At 50.2% G+C, this 22,068-nt stretch overlaps 1 protein-coding gene across 6 annotated transcripts in view; it reads left to right on the forward strand.

Annotated features, from left to right (window-relative positions):
• The window catches only part of WNT5B (Wnt family member 5B), a 122,641-nt gene that overhangs the window by 88,465 nt on the left and 12,108 nt on the right, over nucleotides 1-22,068 (forward strand). The window contains exons 1-3 of one of the 6 annotated variants that reach the window (XM_063672296.1): nucleotides 889-905; nucleotides 16,127-16,263; nucleotides 17,475-17,722. In XM_063672296.1, coding sequence (XP_063528366.1) covers nucleotides 16,184-16,263; nucleotides 17,475-17,722 — 328 coding nt within the window. In that variant the 5' untranslated portion in view covers nucleotides 889-905; nucleotides 16,127-16,183. Of the gene's footprint in view, nucleotides 1-888; nucleotides 906-14,361; nucleotides 14,387-14,943; nucleotides 14,969-15,613; nucleotides 15,630-16,126; nucleotides 16,354-17,474; nucleotides 17,723-22,068 lie in introns of those variants that run through there. The other 5 variants (XM_054442676.2, XM_054442673.2, XM_054442677.2 and 2 more) reach the window with 5 other exon arrangements.

Raw genomic sequence — 22,068 nt, forward strand, 5'->3', positions numbered from 1 at the left:
CCCATCATTGCAGCCTTCACCAAGAAAACAGGCAGCCGAGGGAGCAATTTAGCAGGAGGGTCAGGAGTTCCGTGAAAAGAAGCCTGGCAGAGCCATAAAAGAAACTAAAGAATTTTGGTGGTGAACCAAAAGCCTCTGTAACCTGCCCAGGCCTGAATTTGGTGATCATGCTTTTGCCTGAGTCAGCCACAGAAGTTATTTAATTCTCAAAACCAGGGCCTATGAGACCCACAAACCTGGTCTGAGGTTTGCTAGCAGGGACTCTAGTTTTGGCAAAGGGAACGTGAGCTGCTTAGCATTGGAGGGGGAGACAGGAGAGCTGACCACCTTGGCTTTGAATGTTCTCATCCGTGAGGAAGGAACTGGTGCTGTGCCTGAGTGGGCGTGAAGTTGTTTTGCCTGTGGTTTTCTTTAGAAAGCTGCTTGGTTCCTTTTCTCTCAGAGGATTTGGAAAGTCTTCCCCGCACAATCGAAGGAGCAGTTTGAGACACAGGGGTGACAGCTGGGGACAGCATTAGAGGGACCCACATTACTTAGAGCTACTGGTTTCCCCCCAGATAAAAACCCAGGTGTCATTTCTGCATGAGCAGTGAGTGACGAGGAGAATTCGCTTGCAGCCTCTCAGCTACGCTGTGCCTTTAGAGTCCCTCTAGCCACGGCCCCTGTGTTGCCGCTTGCCCCTGGGTACCTGACTGATGAAGACAGGCTCTGGGGCTCGTCGTTGAAGGTGCTGTGGACCCAGGGGTGCTGTACTTCCGTTGTTCCGTTCATTGCAACATTCATCTCCTGCCTGTTTACAAAAATGAAACAATTATCCTATTCTTCCAAATGGAAATTGCTAATTTTTGAAGCAGAAGGTTGACAGCTTCAGTAAGATTTCAAGAGAGCGAGAAGACTGGAATCAGGTGAGGCCATAACTTCTTATCTAAACTTAGTTTCTGGGGTGGAATTACAGAATTGTTTAGAAAAAGAGTCAATATAACTACTTTCAGAAAATGCCACCTGTGAAAATCCAGATTTATAAATGGTGATTATGCATTTGGTACAATGATTATCATATATGTAATGTATAAAATATATATATAATATGTATATTGAGGTCCCTTTAAAGAACAGCATGATGGGCTGGCTCATGCCTATAATCCTAGCAGTTTGGGAGGCTGAGGCAGGTGGATTGCTTGAGCCCAGGAGTTCAAGACCAGTCTGGGCAACATGGTGAAACTCTACAAAAAAATGCAAAAATTAGCTGGGCATTGTGGCATGTGCCTGTAGTCTCAGCTACTCAGGATGCTGAGGTAGGAGGATCACCTGACCCCAGAGAGGTCAGAGCTGCAGTGAGTCATGATCACACCACTGCAGTCCAGCCTGAGCAACAGAGTGAGACCCTGTCTCAAAAAAAAAAAAAAAAAAAAAAAAGAAAAGAAAAGAAAAAGAGAAAAGAACTGCATGGCAAATTTGAAAGTCTTTTGGAACATGACTTGTGAATGCTCCAAACATTCCAAAATGAATGAGTGAAGTAGCCAGGAGAAATACAACAGAGAGCAGTGGGGATTTGGGAAAGTTAGAGAGCCTGTGTGCCACCCACCAAGACATTCATATTCCAAAGATTTTTAAACATTGTGTTAGTCAAAGACACTTGGGCTGGGCACAGTGGCTCATGCCTGTAATCCCAGCACTTTGGGAAGCCTAGGAGGGAGGATTGCTTGAGGCCAGGAGTTCAAGACTAGCCTGGACAATATAGGGAGACCCCATCTCCACAAAAGAATTTAAAAACTTAACCAGACACAGTGGCTAACACCTGTAGTCCCAGCTACTCAGGAGGCTGAGGTGGGAGGATCACTTGAGCCCAGGAGTTCGAGGCTGCAGTGAGCTGTGATCATGCCACTGTACTCCAGCCTGGGTGACAGTGAGACGATGTCTCCAAAAAAGAAAAGAAAAGACAGCTGACTGTCTGCCAATTGGTGACCCTGGTTTTAAAAGTTGCATGATTTCCCCAGGTCCTTTAAAAATATGCTCCATTTCGCAAACACAGTAGTACATCTACTTGGTAGCACAAGACACATTTTTATTAGCATATGGCATAGAGAGAGGTTATCCACCTGCCCTTGGTGGTGATCCGGAAGTCCATTTATTTACTTCATTCACTCTAAGTAGACAGGAATTTGCAGAAAACAGTAGCAATTGCACAAATAAATGTTTTTCCCCTATAGTGCAATACGCTAAAACTCTAGATCTGGTGAAAATAGATTACTTGCAAGACAAGAGCATCTAAACACCCCTCAATCCTCCAGCCCTTGAAAAGAAAGTCCACAGCCTTGTTCTCTTGAAACAATTCCTAAACCACACTGACCTGTGACGTATACACTTCTGCCTTCTTTTCTAGAGCATATTTTAAAACTATTTTAATTTATTAGTATTCAGGAGAAGGGAACTTCCTCTTTCTTATCATCTGCACAGAATAAGACTTCCAGTGGACTTTTGCTTGATACCTGGGGAGAAAATTGTGCTTTTCCAAGTAAGATGAGTCATCTGAGATCTGCCATTTCTGGGAATTGTACAGGGACCCAGAGTCTTGGGGATCTGCTCTGCCTACTTTGTGGAATTTATTCTCACAGTGCGTGAGTTGGTTACTTTCACACTGCTCTAGGCACCAGGAGCTGGAAGCTGGGAAGCTCTATTCTCTGGAACATCAAGCACTAGATTTTAGTGTGAAGGCCTCAGGATTTGTTTCTGCGCCCCTGCCACCCTGCACTGTGATTGGGTCTGTTTTGCTATATACTTCTCAAATTGTGTACATTATCATTGGGAATGGCACACACATTTCTGGGGAAGGGTAGTTTAGCATTTTTCTTAAGGGCCAGAATTTAAATCTCATCACTCCTACCAAGCCCCCAGCCCCTCCCCACCCCAAAGACATTTCTTCTCCTGCAAGCCAGAGAAACAATGAAAAAAGACACACAATATTTGGGAGATGAGGCTCCCTAAAGGACTGCTGCAATTATGGTGGAGCTGGTACAACCCTCTCCCCACCCAATTTTTTATTTTCATTTCTAGCAACTGTAGATTATGCACACACACAAGCAGATCACACAAAGGAATACTATGCCTCAGGGCTAGGAGGATTCATTGAGCAGAGCTTGGAAGGAGGAACTAGAGAGAGACCTAGAGACAGAGACCCTCGGGAGAAATAATTAAGGCTAGCAGGGAGAGGCTGTGTTAATTGAGCTGAGAAGAAAGACGAGCATCCGGGGATTCTCGTAAGAGGTGGTGGATTTGCAGATAAAGTCATTGGTACATTATTGGATTCATCTTTGGTTACTACTTTTTAAAAATGTTTTTTGGGGAAGAATGGTATCTAGAAAAAAATTCATGCAAGAGAAACAGATAGCTACAGAACTAAATAGTAATAACTGACCAAAAAAAAAAAGTGAGACAGAGGGTGATTTTGCCATAGCCTCATTTCCTGGACTGAGCAAGAGAGGAAGCGAAATGCTGAGTCAGCTCCTGGCGTAGTGGCTGCCATTCATGTGCAGTTGATCCAGGCCTGGCACTGCATGTGCAATACCCATGTGGTTTGCACAGAACTCCCTCCCACCAGCCCCACCTGCCCTCAAATAGTGATCCCACGTGGTTGTCTCTGTACCTAAATTTCCCAACATATGTTTCTTTTTGGGTATGTCGATCTTGTTTTTAAGTCAAAAAATAAAAATAAAAAAGGTCACGTGCCCCATGAGACCATAATAGTACTTTCCGCCGAGAAAATATAATATATAAAGACCTTCAAGCCATTAGGTATTAATAAGACTTCTTTATTTTTAAATATTTTTGTTGTCTAATATAATGCAGAAAATTGCATACAGCATAATATATGCACAACTTAATAAACTGCTGTAGTGTGAACTGCCGCATATCCATCACCAGGTTGGAAAACAGAACATTGCTGGTATCCCAGGAACTTCCTTGAGCCCCTTCCTCATCACAGCCCCCTTCCTTGGAAACCACTCCCTGATGTCATCATTTCCTTGCTTGCTTTTCTTTATGGCTTAACCACCAATGTGTGGGTCCCCAAACAAGATAGTTTTGCTACGAATGGAACCATAATTCATATACTTTCTTGTGACTTCCTTCTTCTCAATATTATGTTCAGAAGATCCATGCACGTGATGGCATGTAACTGTAGTTTGTTTTCCTTCCTGCATAATAATTCTTTGTTGTAGTATATCACAGTTAATTGTTTTGTCCATTCTATTGTTGATGGATATTGTTGCTTCTGGTTTGAGGCTATTAAGAGTGCTGCTATTCTTTTCTTGTTGCTTTTTTTTGACATGGAGTCTCAGTTTGTCACACAGGCTGGAGTGCAGTGGCGCGATCTCGGCTTACTGCAACCTCCACCTCCTGGGTTCAAGTATTCTCCTGCCTCAGGCTCCCAAGTAGCTGGGACTGCAGGCGCATGCCACCACACCCAGCTAATTTTTTTTTTTTTAGACGGAGTCTCGCTCTGTCGCCAGGCTGGAGTGCAGTGGCACAACCTTGGCTCACTGCAACCTCCACCTCCCGGGTTCAAGCGATTCTCCTGCCTCAGCCTCCCAAGTAGCTGGGACTACAGGCATGCGCCACCACGCCTGGCTAATTTTTCTATTATTAGTAGAGACGGGTTTCACCATGTTGGCCAGGATAGTCTTGATCTCTTGACCTCGTGATCTGCCTGCCTCAGCCTCCCAAAGTGCTGGGATTACAGGTGTGAGCCACCGGGCCTGGCCGGTCAAGAGTGTTGCTATTCTTGACAAATTTCCTGATGTACAGACATCTCTAGTGGGGTGGAATTAAATGCATCATCAGAAACACTTTTTAAAAATGTAACAGCTTTCCTGAGATATAATTTACATACCATACAGTTCACCCATTTAAAGTATACAGTTCAGGCCAGGCGTGGTGGTGCTCACACCTGTAATCCCAGCACTTTGGGAGGCTGAGGTGGGTGGATCACATGAGGTCAGGAGTTTGAGACCAGCCTGGCCAACATGGTGAAACCCTGTCTCTACTAAAAATACAAAATTAGCCGGGTGTGGTGGCAGGTGCCTGTAATCCCAACTATTTGGGAGGCTGAGGCAGGAGAACCACTTGAACCTGGGAGGCGGAGGTTTCAGTGAGCCAAGATCATACCACTGTACTCCAGCCTGGGGGCCAAGAGTGAAACTCTGTCTCAAAAATATTTAAATACATAACTAATAAGATAAAATACGTATGTGTTACTTGAAGGCCTTAGTGTATTAATTCATTACTTATTTCCATGGATGGCTTAAATTACAGTGGTTCTCAAATGTTCATAGGCATCGGAATCACTTGCAGAGCTTGTTAAGACAGATTGCTAGGCCCCATCCACAGAGCTTCAGATTTAGTAGGTCTTGCTGGGGCTTAAGAATTTGTATTTCTGCCGAGTGCGATGGCTCACGCCTGTAATCCTAGCACTTTGGGAGGCCAAAGCGGGTGGATTGTCTGAGCTCAGGAGTTCGAGACCAGCCTGGGCAACATGGTGAAACCCTGTCTTTACTAAAATACAAAAAATTAACTGGTGTGGCGGCCTGCACCTGTAGTCCCAGCTACTTGGGAGGCTGAGGCAGGAGAATCACTTGAACCCGGGAGGCGGAGGTTGCAGTGAGCCGAGATCCGGCCACTGCGCTCCAGTGGGCCACTGCACTTCAGCCTGGGCGACAGAGCAAGACTCCATCTAAAAAAAAAAAAAAAAAGATTTTGTATTTCTAACAAGTTTCCAAATGATGCAGATACAGTGGACCACACTTTGAGAAAACTGGTTGCTGGCTGTTACTTTTTTTTTTTTTTTTTTTTTTTTTGAGATTGAGTTTTGCTCTTATTGCCCAGGCTGGAGTGCAGTGGCGTGATCTCAGCTCACTGCAACCTCCGCCTCCCAGGTTCAAGTGATTCTCCTGCCTCAGCCTTCCTGAGTAGCTGGGATTACAGGCATGCACCACCACGCCAGGCTAATTTTGTATTTTTAGTAGAGACGGGGTTTCTCCATGTTGGTCAGGCTGGTCTCGAACTCCCGACCTCAGATGATCCGCCCGCCTTGACCTCCCAAAGTGCTGGGATTACAGGTGTGAGCCACCCCGCCCAGCCCTGTTACTTTGAAAGTTAGAGAACTGCCGTGGGGAAATTCATTTATTTCTTTCAAGAGATAAGAATGGGACATAAGATATTGCAATTTGTTAGAGAAAAAGAGGTCAATTAGCAGGCTCTTGTAGTAGCTCATAGTATGACAATAGGAATGTTGAGTAGGGAATATATTCAAAAAACACTATAGAGATACAATCAAGAGACCTTGGCAATTGATTTGACTTGGAAGGCAAAGAAGAGGGAGGAGTCACAAAGGATACCAAGATTTCAGGCCTGGATCCAGGAAGAGAATTGGAAGACAGAGAACATGCATGATTGAAATGAAGGTGTGTAATCAATCAGCATTTTAACTTCTATATTTGGCTCTAAGAAGATTCACTCAACCCACATTTTATGATCAAAAGGACAGTATCCAGGGTGACTGGTCCCCTATGTCTTTGACCCCATTCCTGCAGTGTTGCCCCCAGAAACTGGAAGCATGTCATGATGGGAGTTTTCCTGGGTAATTGATACTGAATTATCAATGGGAATACCAAATCAGGTTTTTAAAAATGTTAATTTAACATTTATTATTTTTAGAGACCTCTGTCATCCAGGCTGGAGTGCAGTGGTACAATCATAGCTCACTGCAGCCTTGACCTCCTGTGATCCTCCCACTTCAGCCTCCTGAGTAGCTAGGATTACAGACATGTGCCACCATGTCCAGCTTTTTTTTTTTTGGTAGAGATGAGGCCTCACTATGATGTGGGCCAGGCTGGTCTCAAACTCCTGGCCTCAAGTGATCCTCCCACCCCGGCCTCCCAAAATGCTGGGATTACAGGTGTGAGCCACCATGCCTGGCCCCATATTAGATTTTGGAGGGACTACATAAATTTCACAAACAAGCGATTCCGAAAACATTGGAAATTGTTCAAGTCCTCCTTCACTGCACTATCTCTCCTCTTCTTCCAAAAGCACCTTGAAATTTTCTCTTTGACCAAACCACATCTTCATGTGAAATCCTTTCTGCTCTTTTCCTCCTGTTAAAAGCCCTCACATTCTTCAAGGCCCTAGTCAAATCCCACATGCTGACTACAGCTGCTCCCTTAGGCTCTTCTGACACTTTTTTTTTTTTTGAGACGGAGTCTCACTCTGTCGCCCAGGCTGGAGTGCAGTGGCGCGATCTCGGCTCACTGCAAGCTCCGCTTCCCGGGTTCACGCCATTCTCCTGCCTCAGCCTCCCGAGTAGCTGGGACCACAGGCGCCCACCACCACGCCCGGCTAATTTTTTGTATTTTTAGTAGATGACACTTCTTATAGTATACTTTTCTGGGCAGGTTTTCTGTTTTCCCCAGCTAGACCAATGCACCTTGAGGCACTCCCCAAGGTCTTACACATTTTTACATTATCTTATTAAGCAGTGCCAGACTTTACTCTTAGAAGCTGAATGTTACTTATATCTTTGAGGAAAAGACAGAGAATTATGTCTGGGACCAGGAATCTCCAAAATTTCAATTAGCAGTGGATTCTCAGATAAGGGGAGGCACAGTCAAGCAGGTTCCTCACAGTGAGTGGACCAAATTGTATGGAAGCCGAAGGGGCTCTCCTTGTCTTCATGAGGGAGGCTGGCCTTCGTGACCTGCTTCCTCTTTCCCTGAGAGCCAGAAGAGGGCTTTTCTTTTCTTTCAGTCAACAAATATTTTTCTAGCATCTCCCACATACCCTTGTGTACTATCCTATCCACTGGGGAGAAAATGGTAAATAAGACCGTTTCCAGAGCATATGAGGGACAGAAACAAAAGCACAACAGATGAGCATGCCACACCATTCCATGTCACATTAAATGCTGCGGCTAAAACATGTGAGAAGCTTGAAATAGAATGATGCTGCTGGGGGCCTTCTTTGGGGGGGATGGTCAGAGAAGGCCTCTTGGAAGGTGTGACCTCAATGACAAAGGAGCTTGCTGTGCACAGAGAGAGGAGAAACCATTCCCAGAAGTCAGCAAGGCACAGCGGGGAGAAACAGGATGGGTTTGGATAAGGAGGTATAAGGAGTTTGGGGTTCTAAAGCACAACATGAAATCCTAAAGAGGATAGAAAGGTTGGTGGGGCCAGATTCTGGAAGGCGTCGTGTAATGGGGTGAGGAGTTATGATTCATCTAGGAGATAGGAAACCTTTGAAGGGTTTTAAGCAAAGAAGTCACATGGTCAAATCTAAGCTTTGAACAGAGCTCCTTGATCGCTGTATCTACTGAAAGGCAAGACAATTTTGTGCTATCGAAGTAAGAGTCTTCTCTTGCTGAGGACATAGTTTCTTGGTGAGTTTCACTGTTAAGGCTAATCTAAAATGTCCCTCCACGTTCTCTCCAAACCTTATGTTTCTTTACATTCACTCTGTACCTCACCTCTGCCAGTGTCTCCCATGAGCCCCTCACAACAAACCAGGATCCACCCTTCCAGACCCTTAGCTCTTGACCTGGTTTGTCTTTTCCATCCCAAGGTAAAACTAAGTACCAACTCTTTAAAACTATTATATTTTAATTCCTTCAGTTTTAAGCAGCCTGGCCTGTTCTCAACCCACATATCATTTTGGCTAGGGGAGAAGTCCAGCTCTTTCCGCCCACAAGGCTGTGTGTGTATCTAAGTGTGTGTATTAATACTAGTAACTTTGCATGTTTTGTAAACCTTGCTTTTTGTGTTATCTCCTGTATATCAGAATGTTGTTTTCTGACTTCCACACTATTCGCAGACTTAGTAACAGAGCAATGGTGCAACGAAGAAAAGAAAGCAGGCCGGGTGTGGTGGCTCACGCCTGTAATCCCAGCACTTTGGGAGGCCGAGGCAGGTGGATCACCTGAGGTCAGGAGTTCAAGACCAGCCTGGCCAACATGGTGAAACCCATCTCTATTAAAACTGCAAAAATTAGCCGGTCGTGGTGGCAGGCGCCTGTAATCCCAGCTACTCGGGAGGCTGAGGCACAAGAATCACTTGAACCCGGGAGGCGGAGGTTGCAGTGAGCTGAGATCATGTCACTTGCCTGGGCAACAGAGTGAGACTCTGTCTCAAAAAAAAAAAAAAAGAGAGAAAGCAGAGAAGGTGTTATGCTCTAGTGACAGGGAGGACCTGTATTTGGGGAAGAGTAGAAAGATCTGGATTCCAAGCCAGGGTCAACCATTCAATTGCTGTGTGAACAATTACTTAATTTTAGTTTCCCTATTTTCAAAGTGAGAATAATAATGGCATATGCCACAAATTTTGGTAAAGATTAAATGAGAAAAATAGATGTGAAACACTTAGTTCAGTGCACTAGGAGGTGCTCAATAAACGTTGATTCATACTAGCTATTGTCACTGGTTATCAATCAAAAGACATTTGTTACTGCTGAGTAAAACCATACTGGGCACCAACGGGCTCGCAGAGAAAGTAGAAAAGGTAAGTTTGAACCTTTAGGAAGCATTTGATCTACCAGAGAAGTAAGAAGTATATACTTCACCTGAAAAACAGCCCAAGGCAGCATAAGTGGGGTAGGGAGGTGCAGACCAGATACATGGATTCATAAAGGCCGAAGAGGTCTCAGGGAATGAGATTCTCATGGGGTGGGGTTAATCAAGCACAGTTTTATGGAGGGAATGAATCTTGAGCATGGACGTGAAAGTAGTTTAAGATCTGGATTGCCGCAGAGCAGAGGAGAATGCTTCCTTGGGAAGAGGATCAGAATGAGGTCTTGGGGGAAAAGTGGGGTTTGTTCTGGGAGTAGAAGGAGATTGAAAAGGGAGACCTTATGTTGGGAAATTCAGGAAAACAATGAGAGGTAAGATGAGGCCAAATTGGAAGTAAAGAACTGGGAACCACTATACGTTTTCAAATAGGGGAATATTATGATGTAAAATTAGTATTTTAGGGAAACCTGGTATTGTATCTATCTGCACTTGTGAGTGAGACCGCGAAGAACTACTCTGGTGTTCAGATGCCAGAAGGGTGAGTACTCACCTGGAAATTGGGAAGGAAATGAGTGAACCTGATGTACATTTTAGGAGGCATTTGTCTATTGTTCTGAGGTCCATAAACAGTCTTTCTCTCCAGTAAGAGAAATGAGTGGCCAAAGGGAGAGAAGCCGCAGGACTCCAGCTAGCAACGCCTGCTGCTCCTCCACCTGCCCCTCCCCTGTCCCATGGAAATCATCCAGTCTGAGGCCCCCCCTTCAACAGCAATGCAGCCAGGAGTTCACAAAGGGAAGCATTTCCTTTCCAAAGACTGCTAAGATGGTTTACCCTGTTATGCCGGGAATGTTAACAAAATTGCAAATGTACTTTTATTCTTTTGTTTTTTCTCTTTTTTTTGAGATGGAGTTTCACTTTGTCACACAGGCTGGAGTGCAGTGGTGCGATCTCGGCTCACTGCAAGCTCCACTTCCCAGGTTCAAGCGATTCTCCTGCCTCAGCCTCCCAAGTAGCTGGGATTACAGGCACGCATCACCACGCCCAGCTAATTTTTGTATTTTTAGTAGAGACAGGTGTTGTCATGTTGGCCAGGCTGGTCTCAAACTCCTGACCTCAAGTGATCCACCTGCCTCGGCCTCCCAAAGTGCTGGGATTACAGGCGTGAGCCACCACACTCGGCCTGTTTTTTCTTTTCTTTTCTTTTTTTTTTTTTTTTTTGAGACAGGGTCTCAATCTGTCACCCACGCTGAAGTGCAATAGCACAATCACTACAGCCTTGAACTCCTGGGCTCAAGCGATCCTCTGGCCTCAGCCTCCCAGGCACCACCAAGCTCGGCTAACTTTAAATTTTTTGTGGAGACAGGGTCTCACTGTGTTGCCTAGGCTGGTCTTCAACTCCTGGGCTCAAGCAAGCCTGCTACCTCAGCCTCTCAAAGTGCTGGGATTATAGGTGTGAGCTACTGCACCTGGCCACAAGTGTATTTTTATTTTTATTTTTATTTTTGAGACAGAGTTTCACTCTTGTTGCCCAGGCTGGAGTGCAATGGTGCAGTCTCAGCTCACTGCAGCCTCCACCTCCCGAGTTCAAGCAATTCTCCTGCCTCAGCCTCCCGAGTAGCTGGGATTACAGGTATGTGCCACCATGCCTGGCTAATTTTGTATTTTTAGTAGCGACAGGGTTTCTCCATTTTGATCAGGCTGGTCTCGAACTCCTGACCTCGGGTAATCCGCCTGCCTCGGCCTCCCAAAGTGCTGGGATTACAGGTGTGAGCCACTACTCCAGGCCAAGTGTATTTTTTTTTTTTCAGACGGAGTCTTGCTCTGTCACACAGGCTGGACTGCAGTGGTGCGATCTCGGCTCACTGCAAGCTCCGCCTCCCAGGTTCACGCCATTCTCCTGCCTCAGCCTCCCGAGTAGCTGGGACTACAGGCGCCCGCCACCACACTGGGCTAATTTTTTTGTATTTTCAGTAGAGACAGGGTTTCACCATGTTAGCCAGGATGGTCTCGATCTCCTGACCTCGTGATCCGCCTGCCTCGGCCTGCCACAGTGCTGGGATTACAGGCGTGAGCCACCGCGCCTGGCCGCCAAATGTATTTTTAAATTACACATTCTATAGCTCCCCACTGGCTGACCAAGTAAGAGTGCTTTTCTTTTCTTTCAGTCAACAAATATTTTTCTAGCACCTCCCACATACCCTTGTGTACTATCCTATCCACTGGGGAGAAAATGGTAAATAAGACCATTTCCAGAGCATATGAGGGAAAGAAACAAAACCACAACAGATGAGCATGCCACACTATTCCATGTCACATTTAATGCTGCAGCTAAAACATGCAAGAAGCTAGAAGTAGAATAATGGCGGTGGGGGCCTTCTCTGGGAGGGATGGTCAGGGAAGGCGTCTTGGAAGGTGTGACCTCAGTGACAAAGGAGCCTGCTCAGCAACCTTGAAGAGGCCCCCACCTAAGCTCGTGGCTATTTCTGGATAGGTTTCTAGGTGTGAGGGTGCCTTTCTGAGGAGAGGGGCAGATGTGGGAGGTGGCTCCATTTCCTGCAGGAGAGATGCTTGAGTCCCTGGGTGCTGGGGAAGTCAGTTCTAGACATCAGTGGGTTTGTGTGAATGGCTAATGACCTGAAATCAACCCCGCGTCCTGTGGGGCAGAGATTTTGTTTCAGGCACTGCTCTGAAGTATGGTGGAAAGCACAGAGCTGCTTGGGGTCTCAGCTTTACCTGTCCCGGTCTCTCTTTTTGGTCTCTTAACTCTGGGCTGGATGGACGTGGCCCCTTAAGGGAATGAAAATGAGTGACTGTGACTGAGTCCCAGCAGAAAAAGGAGGAGATCTTGGAGTTCCTGTCTTCCAACACGCACCTCTTGGTTGTGATGGTGAAGTGGGACAGTGCCATCTCAGCAGGGACCTTGCATGTGCCCTAGAGGGGGTCTTGGAGGTGTAGCATCGTTACATCCCCTCCCACCGTCCTGCCTACACAGTGGTTTTGGGGGCACAGATATTTCAGAGAGTAGTCTTCCCAAGAACCCTACATCAAGTATACTACCACCCCTTCCCATTCTTGATTCTGGTCCCCTCTTTATTTTCCTCATAGTATTCACTGGACCTAACATATTATGTATTTGTTCACTGCCATGTCTCTGGCACTTAGAGCAGTAACTGGCACATATTAGGCACCCAGTGTGTAATTTATTTGATTAATGAATGTATTGGATGGCTGAATGGATGAATGAAGAAGAGGAATAGAGCAGATGTCTGACCAGCTCATTCTGGCTTCTGGAAGGATCCTGATTGGGAATTTTGCATCTTTCCCTCCCCACAGCCTCCTAGTCACTACTAAAGAATAGAGACCCTGATTCCCACTTTTTATTTATTTTTTTTTTTTGAGATGGAGTCTTGCTCTGTCACCCAGGCTGGAGTGCAGTAGTGCGATCTTGGCTGACTGCAACCTCCACCTCCCAGGTTCAAGCAATTCTCCTGCCTCAGCCTCCCAAGTAGCTGGGACTGCAGGCATGTGCCACCACATCTGGCTAATTTTTATACTTTTTAATTACAGATGAGCTTTCACCATGTTGGCCAGGCTGGTCTCGAACTCCTGACCTCAGGTGGTCTGCCCGCCTCAGCTTCCCGAAGAGCCCCACATTCTTAACTACTGTGTTTGGTGTGTTTGAATTGACACTTGCCTCTTAGGAAGGGGAATCTTTTTAGACTCTGGGGAAATCTGTAGTTATTGCAAAGGCCTTTCCCTGCCTGCTGGGCATTTACCAGATCTTTCTTCCTACACAAGGAGAGCCTCCCCTGGTTGAATCCTGCTATAAATCTCACTAGTGACCCACAAACAGTGGTCCCAATATGACCTGCTCATTAACACAAAACCATCAGTCCCCATACAGCTTCCTGCCTCCGCAGTCGGGTTGAGGCAAGAAGTTTCCATTCTGCCATTGCTGATGAAACCTGTCGCCAGCATTTACCTTTCTAAGGGGTCCTTTCAACTCCCACCCCAGCCCACCCCAGCACAAGAATGTAAGAGAGGGCAAACAGCTGCCTGGCCTCACTATGGCCACTCAAGAATTGGCTCGCATCTGTCTGCCAGGACAGAGAGCGTCCTGAGGGGGTTGGTGTGTGTGTTGTGTGTGTGTGTGTGTGTGCGCGCGCGTGCATATGTGTGTATGGGGGAGTTCAATTTCAGGTACCACACATCTGGAAGTCAGAGAAAGAAGCCACTGCACATGTTAGAGCCATTTTGGGGGGCAATTTTTTAAAAAAACATTTTTAATGGGCTGAGAGCCTGGTGGAAAGCCCGGGGCCGGGGCCGGGGGGAGGGGGGGCGGAGGATGGAGTAGAAACAGCTGCGGGAGTGATTCTTGTCTCCATATATGTTTATAAGGCACTGAGGGCGGGATTAGCAGCTCCTGGGAAGTCTGGCCCTAGTTTCCATGTCAGCCTGTCCTGGGGGTAGTCAAAGCCACGGTGACCATTAGCGGGCACCAGGCCTGTCTTTGGCTCAGAAACGGTGGCCCCCAACGTAGCCTAGTTTGAACCTAGGAACTGCAGGACCAGAGAGATTTCACTGGAGCCTGATGGAAGGGTGACAGAGGTGAGAGGCACTGTTGTGAGGGACAAGTGTCGCAGGAGGGGAGGAAGAACTCCGCTATCTGGTGGTGGAAATGTGCGAGGATCAAAGTCCCCAGGGAGAGTAGGTGTTGCAGGCGGCAGGGTGGTGGGCCGGGCATGGGCTGGGCAGGAGGATTCGGGGCCGCGGGGAGGAGGCTGGAGAAGCAGGAGGGCATGGGCAGCCCCAGCTCTGCAATCCCGGGAAGGACTGGTAGGTGGAGTTAAGGATATTTGGACAAGGAAACGCTTTGAAGCTTTTCTCTCGTCCTCCCTACTCGGGACCTGGTCCCCTCCCCTCCATAAAACCATTAGCTCCTGGTGCCAGCCCTATCTCTGCTCCATCTCTGGTGGTTCCAGTCGGTGCATTCACAGACCTTCTGCCCTGGGGGACGAGGAGGATTTATGGGGGGAGAGGAGAGGGGGAGGGGCATCCCTCAGAGGAGGGGAGGTCTGCGGAGAGTCGGGTGTGGAAGCTGTTAGTCCGGGGCTGGAGGCCGGCTCATTTCCGAGCTGGCTCTGCATGACAAAGGGGAAGGAGCAAGTTTCTTCTTTGATCTGCCCCCTGCCGGCCCCACACACCTGCCTGTTGGTGCCCGCGCCCCAGCTGAGACTTGGAGAAGGAAAATCAAAAGGGGTTTGGGGAAAGGCTGTGTCCCAGCTCTCCTGGATCCTGCTCGGGCCACCTTCCTCTCCTGGCGGCCCCAGGACAAAAATACTTCCTGGGCTGATGACCCGAAGCACCTGCCGCCCCCTCCCGGAGAGCCTGGGGACGTGGACGCGCAGGAGTGGCGCAGTGAGCCGGGGCGCGCGGGGCTGCGCTCGTCAGGTCCGGGGCCTCGGGCCCCGGGGAGGCCGCTGGAGGCGCGGGTCACGCCCAGACGGAGGCCCCAGAGGACCGCGGGGGAGCCGCAGGGGGAGCCCCAGGGGGAGCCGCAGGGGGAGCCGCAGGGGGCGTGTGTCTCTAGGCGCAGGCTCGCTCTAGGGTCCAGCAGCACGGATCTGCTGTGGGTCTCAGGGTCTGGGGACAGGGGTTCTCGGGGATGGATAGAGGAACAGGCGTGAGTTACAGCAGGCAGGAAGCCAAGAGGTGGGAGGCTCGGGAGCTAGCAGGGAAGGGCTGTGGCATCTGGAAGATGCGTCCTCAGCTCAGGCATTTGATGCCAGAGCTGCCGCCTGGCGTTGGCAGAGTCCCCGGCGCAGCTGCTGGGCAAGGTGCTCAGTGCCGCCCTCGAGGACCACGGCGCCAGGAGGGGCAGGGGCCGCCTAGGGAGGCACCACCTCAGCCACCAAAGCTTTCTGGGCGAGCGGTTCGCGGTGTGGCTTTTACATTTCTCAGAGAAGGTGCCTTGAGAAAGTGAAAAGTCCTTGATCTGTACACAAGGGTTGGGACTCAGAAACCCTGCTGAGGGTGAGAAGGACACAGATGGAGAGGGGAAACTCCTCCTTGGGTGCAGGTAAATCCAATTCACCAAAATGTTTTAATCCCACAAAGGAGAGCCTGAGGGTCAGAGAAATAAGTCTCTGGGCTGGAATGAGAGGTAGGGACGTGGGGGAACGGATAGGATGGTCCTCATTTCTTTGGATGTTCTGCAGCAAGGACAGGTGTGCTTTGCAACAGCCTAAGTGGCCTCCCGGATGCGGAACGGAGGAACGCAGCAAGCTCCGCTCTTGAAATTACTTGTTTTCATTTCTCTTTGTGGTTTCTCAGCTCATTATTTCTTTGGAAATTAGGTCCTGCGCAGGGTTCCCACAGTTTGGGGTAAGAGACAGAAGTCCTAGCTAGGGTGGGAAGATGAGCAGTGGGAGGTGAAGGCTGGAAAGAGGCCGAGCTTCTTTGTGGGGAGCACGCAGCATGTAAGCATCAGTGCAATTTTCTCCACCTCACTCCGGTTCCTGGTCTGCCCTTATCCGCTGAGTTTCCACACTGACTTTCCATTTCTGTTTTCTCCAGGGAGCCCTACTCTGGAAGCTGTCAGTCCCAGGGCACTGGGGGGGGCTGAGGCCGACCATGCCTAGCCTGCTGCTGCTGTTCACGGCTGCTCTGCTGTCCAGCTGGGCTCAGCTTCTGACAGATGCCAACTCCTGGTGGTGAGTGAGAGGGGCTGAAGTCCTGCCTGCACAGCCGAAGGCCTCCTTCAGCGACTGAGATGAGGAGGAAGGGCACCGTGTGTCACGATGGTACCTTGATTCCTGGGAGTACTAAGGGCCTCTTTTATCCCAGGAAAACTAAGAACGCTCTGTGTCTCTCCCAACCCTTATCTTTGTAAGGGTTCCCTGAGGATAAAGGATCCGTTTATTTGATTTTTTTCTCTAATCCTCTCCACATTCCTTTTCCTTGGACCTTCCCTCATGCCCATGAATTGTTAGAAATTGCTCTTGGGTCAACAAGAATATCAATACTTGGTAGTTTTTGGTTCCTTTGTTTTGTGTGTTTTGCTGGTAGGGGATAGAATTCCTCTTTTATAAGTCTGAAGGCCAGATGAGGGGTTCACAGCACCATGGATGGCTTTCTTCTTGTGTTTTAAAGGCTATTGTCATTGCCAAGTTGACATGGAAATGGCAGGTGATCACCACCTATTTTGCATGGTCTCTGCCACTAGCATTTTTACTCAGATGGCAAATCTGCAGCCTTCTCATCTAACACTCTATATGGCTGGTAGATGATGAGCAAAAGGAAGAGCCTCTGAACTGGTGGAGAGTGGATGAGGGGAGGCTCAAAGTGAGACATGGCAGTGAAAACAAGTAGACTAGATCGTGATGTATGTAAAGTGATTGGATTTTAAAGGCACAAGAGGAGTACCACGCAAAGGAATTGATTGCTTTCCATGGCTTATCATGTACTTGGGCTGCACTGAACTAGTCACTCCTACTCATTGATTGAGGCCTGTGCTCTCCTGTTGAGGTTTGGCTCTTTTTGCCCTCTACTTAAAATGAAGAGCTGCTCCCCACCCCTCGTCTTCTTATCTGCCTGACCCCCATTCTTAAGATCCAGTTCAAATTCTGGCCATTTCCTTATAAAGGCTTCTCTTCAGCCATAAGAGCTATTTTCCTGTCTGATCACAGCAGATCCAGAAGCTCGATCTGGGGCATTTGGCATCTCGCATGTCGTTTGTGTTCATGCCTCAGATTCCTTCAGTTTGTCCTTTGAAGGCCAGCACTCTGATTTACTAATTTTTCTTTCCAGGGCCTTGTACACAGGGGAGCATTCAATAAATGTGTTGAATGAATGACTTAATGCTGCACACAGGCGTATACTCACTCCTGGGCCTTTTTTTCCCCTTTCTGGATTGCTGTCATAGGTCATTAGCTTTGAACCCGGTGCAGAGACCCGAGATGTTTATCATCGGTGCCCAGCCCGTGTGCAGTCAGCTTCCCGGGCTCTCCCCTGGCCAGAGGAAGCTGTGCCAATTGTACCAGGAGCACATGGCCTATATAGGGGAGGGAGCCAAGACTGGCATCAAGGAATGCCAGCACCAGTTCCGGCAGCGGCGGTGGAACTGCAGCACAGTGGACAACGCGTCTGTCTTTGGGAGAGTTATGCAGATAGGTAAGAGGCCATTACAAGAGGGCTCGGCTACGGAACTGCACTCATCGCGTTTGGGAGCAATTAAGCTCTCTCAGGACTGGCACTGGGAGAGCCCAAATGCAGCCTAATTGGGCTCTCTCCAGGCTTCGCAGCAGTGTGCACCAACAGAGCGGCACACGAGGAAGCAGGCTCTGGGAGGCTGCAGAAACCACACGCTTGATGTTCCTCTAGCCCTCTGCCTTCCAGCCTCACTTGGAGCAGGCTGCTTGGGACTCACTGAGAGGGGGCAGGACATCTGAGTTGACTTAGAGTGGATTAGGAGAGCCGCCCACTGCCACTGCCTTTGTGTCTCAGCGCAAAAAAGAGCCTTGGGTGGAGAACCAGAAATTGCAGTCCTGAATGTCTGTTGGATTTTTGCCTCTTCCACTTGAACCTTTGAAAGAGAGATAGAAATGTCGGCCAAAGTGGTGATAGCTGTCACTAACCCAACCCCATCCAGTCCCAGCTTTTTCATTTGAAAGGGATGTGTGAACGTGGGGGAAGGGGTCAGACGAAAGAAAACATGAGAGGGAGAGGGCCAAGTCTTCTGGATTCCTGTCCCTTCCCCTCTCCCACTGCTGGCCAAGGATTCTTGGGCCACCCTATTGCTTAGATGGAGGTGTGATCTGTGGTCTAATTGTTTTAGGTCCTTTTGAAATGCAATCCTCCCCTCTCTGGCAAGAAATTGAGAAATCCGGCCCTATTCTACCGGGTCTTATCCCCAGGGCCATAAAAGGGAAGTGTTAGGATGCTGTGTTCCTTCTGCCTGACATTCTCCCAGAACACCTCCCTTCAAAAGGTTACCTGAGGCTGGAGTTTCCCCACAGTGGGATTTCAGCCTGGGAGGGGAGTTGGGGAGGTAGAGATTTCTTCGTGCTCCTCTCTTAGGGAGGATACTTGGAAGGCTCCTTCCCCCTCCCACTTATTCCAGACCTCTTTCCCTACCCTCTCTGTCCCATATTGAGAAGTAAGGCCCAACGCAGTAGTTCATGCCTGTAATCCCAGCACCTTGGGAGGCTGAGTCAGGAGGATTCCCTGAGGCCAGGAGTTCAAGACCTGCCTGGGCAACATAGTGAGACCTCTGTCTCTATAAACAAATTTTTTTTAAAGAGAGAGAGGGAATTAAAGATGGGGAAAGTACACTTTGAAACTTGCTGCTCTCTTGCTTCCTTCAGTATCAACTCAGGGTGCATAAAAGGAAGGTCCTAGTGTTCCTGGGACAGTCTTGGGGGCAGCTTTTCCAAAAGAGTGGACTTGGAGGTTTAGTGGGATTTACTCAGTTTATTGATTCTTCTCAAACCCACCTGGCATTTGTCTCTTCTTTCTGGCGAAAATCTTGGCAGCACTCCCTGCCCTGTGTTTTGAGCAAGGAAACTAGGACGGCCCAGGTGCAGAGAGTCTCCTCTAATCTCTTCAGTGGAGTTAATGTTTATTGGGGACCTAATACAGGCCTGATGTTGGCTAGATCCTTTTCATGTGTATTTCATGTGCATAAAGGCCCCAAAGTGAGGCTGTACTTTAGGAAAGAAAGGGGTTGGCAGGAAAAGACACTTGCTGGGTTCAGATATCCACTAGGTGCCTAGCGAAAGCAAACCCTGTCGAAGAGAGCCCATCTCTCTGTGCCCTGTTCTGTTACAAAATGGAACGTTTCTGTTTGCCTAATTTTCCCCCTTCCTTTTTATAGCGTCACTGAAGGCTCATGCTACCTAGGAGGCTGTCCTCCCTTCCTCCCCCCTGAGCCCAGAGTAGCTCCTGGTGAGTCCTCCCTCTCCCTATCTTGAGAATGACTGTCTAAGGCTTCCTTTCTTCTTTGAAGCCGCTGCAAAAGTCGGTCACCAGAGGGCGGCAGAGCAGCTCGGAGGAGCCTCGGCCTGTTGCCCGGCTTCTGCCTAGGGAGCCTGGAGGCACCTTGGGCTGATATGGAACAGAGAGGACATGAAATTGTTCTGCTCTCTCCTGTAGGGAAAAGAGGCATGTCTCTCTAGTAGCTCATGGCTGCTTTTTTTTAGCCGTTTATTCTTTTTTTTTTTTTTTTTTTTTTTTAAATTTATGAAGTATTTATTGATGATTCTTGGGTGTTTCTCGGAGAGGGGGATATGGGAGGGTCATAGGATGATAGTGGAGAGAAGGTCAGGAGATAAACACATGAACAAAGGTCTCTGGTTTTCCTAGGCAGAGGACCCTGCGGCCTTCTGCAGTGTTTGTGCCCCTGGGTACTTGAGATTAGGGAGTGGTGATGACTCCTAAAGAGCATGCTGCCTTCAAGCACCTGTTTAACAAAGCACATCTTGCACCGCCCTTAATCCATTTAACCCTGAGTTGACACAGCACATGTTTCAGAGAGCATGGGGCTGGGGGAAAGGCCATAGATCAACAGCATCCCAAGGCAGAAGAACTTCTCCTAGTCAGAACAAAATGGAGTCTCCTATGCCCACCCCTTTCTACACAGACACAGCGACAATCTGATCTCTCCTTCCTTTCCCCACACTTCCTCCCCTTCTCTTCAACAAAACCGCCATCATCCTCATGGCCCGCTCCCGATGGTCGCTGTCTCTTCGGAGCTGTCGGGTACACCTCCCAGACAGGGCAGCCGGGCAGAGGCGCTCCTCACCTCCCAGATGGGGTGGCCAGGCAGAGGCGCTCCTCACTTCCTCCCAGACGGGGTGGCGGCCAGGCAGAGGCGCTCCTCTCCTCCCAGACGGGGCGGCCAGGCAGAGGCGCCCCTCACTTCCCCGACGGAGCCGCCCGGGCAGAGGCGCTCCTCGCTTCCCAGACGGAGCCGCCCGGGCAGAGGCGCTCCTCGTTTCCCAGACGGGGCCGCCCGGGCAGAGGCGCTCCTCACTTCCCAGACGGGGTGGCCGGGCAGAGGCACTCCTCACTTCCTCCCAGACGGGGTGGCGGCCAGGCAGAGGCGCTCCTCACCTCCCAGACAGGGCGGCCGGGCAGAGGCGTTCCTCACTTCCCAGACTGGGCGGCCGGGCAGAGGCGCTCCTCACTTCCCAGACAGGGCGGCCGGGCAGAGGCACTCCTCACTTCCCAGACTGGGCAGCCGGGCAGAGGCGCTCCTCACTTCCCAGACTGGGCGGCCGGGCAGAGGCGCTCCTCACTTCCCAGACAGGGCGGCCGGGCAGAGGCACTCCTCACTTCCCAGACTGGGCAGCCGGGCAGAGGCGCTCCTCACGTCCTAGACGGGGTGGCAGCCGGGCAGAGGCGTTCCTCACTTCCCAGACTGGGCGGCCGGGCAGAGGCGCTCCTCACTTCCCAGACAGGGCGGCCGGGCAGAGGCACTCCTCACTTCCCAGACTGGGCAGCCGGGCAGAGGCGCTCCTCACGTCCTAGACGGGGTGGCAGCCGGGCAGAGGCGCTCCTCACTTCCCAGACAGGGCGGCCGGGCAGAGGCACTCCTCACTTCCCAGACTGGGCGGCCGGGCAGAGGCGCTCCTCACGTCCTAGACGGGGTGGCCAGGCAGAGGCGCTCCTCACTTCCCAGACGGTGTGGCGGCCAGGCAGAGGCGCTCCTCACTTCCCAGACGGGGCGGCCGGGCAGAGGTGCTCCTCACTTCCACCCAGACGGGGTGGCGGCCGGGCAGAGGCGCTCCTCACCTCCCAGACGGGGCGGCCGGGCAGAGGCGCTCCTCCCTTCCCAGACGGAGTGGCCAGGCAGAGGCGCTCCTCACCTCCCAGAGTGGGCGGCCGGGCAGAGGCGCTCCTCACTTCCCAGATGGGGCAGCCAGGCAGAGGCGCTCCTCACTTCCTCCCAGACGGGGTGGCGGCCAGGCAGAGGTGCTCCTCACCTCCCAGACGGGGCGGCCGGGCAGAGGTGCTCCTCACTTCCACCCAGACGGGGTGGCGGCCGGGCAGAGGCGCTCCTCACCTCCCAGACGGGGCGGCCGGGCAGAGGCGCTCCTCCCTTCCCAGACGGAGTGGCCAGGCAGAGGCCCTCCTCACCTCCCAGAGTGGGCGGCCGGGCAGAGGCGCTCCTCACTTCCCAGAGTGGGCGGCCGGGCAGAGGCGCCCCTCACTTCCCAGAGTGGGCGGCTGGGCAGAGGCGCTCCTCACTTCCCATAGTGGGTGGCAGCCGGGCAGAGGCGCTCCTCACTTCCCAGACGGAGTGGCCAGGCAGAGGCCCTCCTCACCTCCCAGAGTGGGCGGCCGGGCAGAGGCGCTCCTCACCTCCCAGAGTGGGCGGCCGGGCAGAGGCGCCCCTCACTTCCCAGAGTGGGCGGCTGGGCAGAGGCGCTCCTCACTTCCCATAGTGGGTGGCAGCCGGGCAGAGGCGCTCCTCACTTCCCAGATGGGGCAGCTGGGCAGAGGTGCTCCTCACTTCC

This window comes from Pongo pygmaeus, chromosome 10, assembly GCF_028885625.2.
Source record: "Pongo pygmaeus isolate AG05252 chromosome 10, NHGRI_mPonPyg2-v2.0_pri, whole genome shotgun sequence".
Taxonomy (NCBI): Eukaryota; Metazoa; Chordata; class Mammalia; order Primates; family Hominidae; genus Pongo; species Pongo pygmaeus.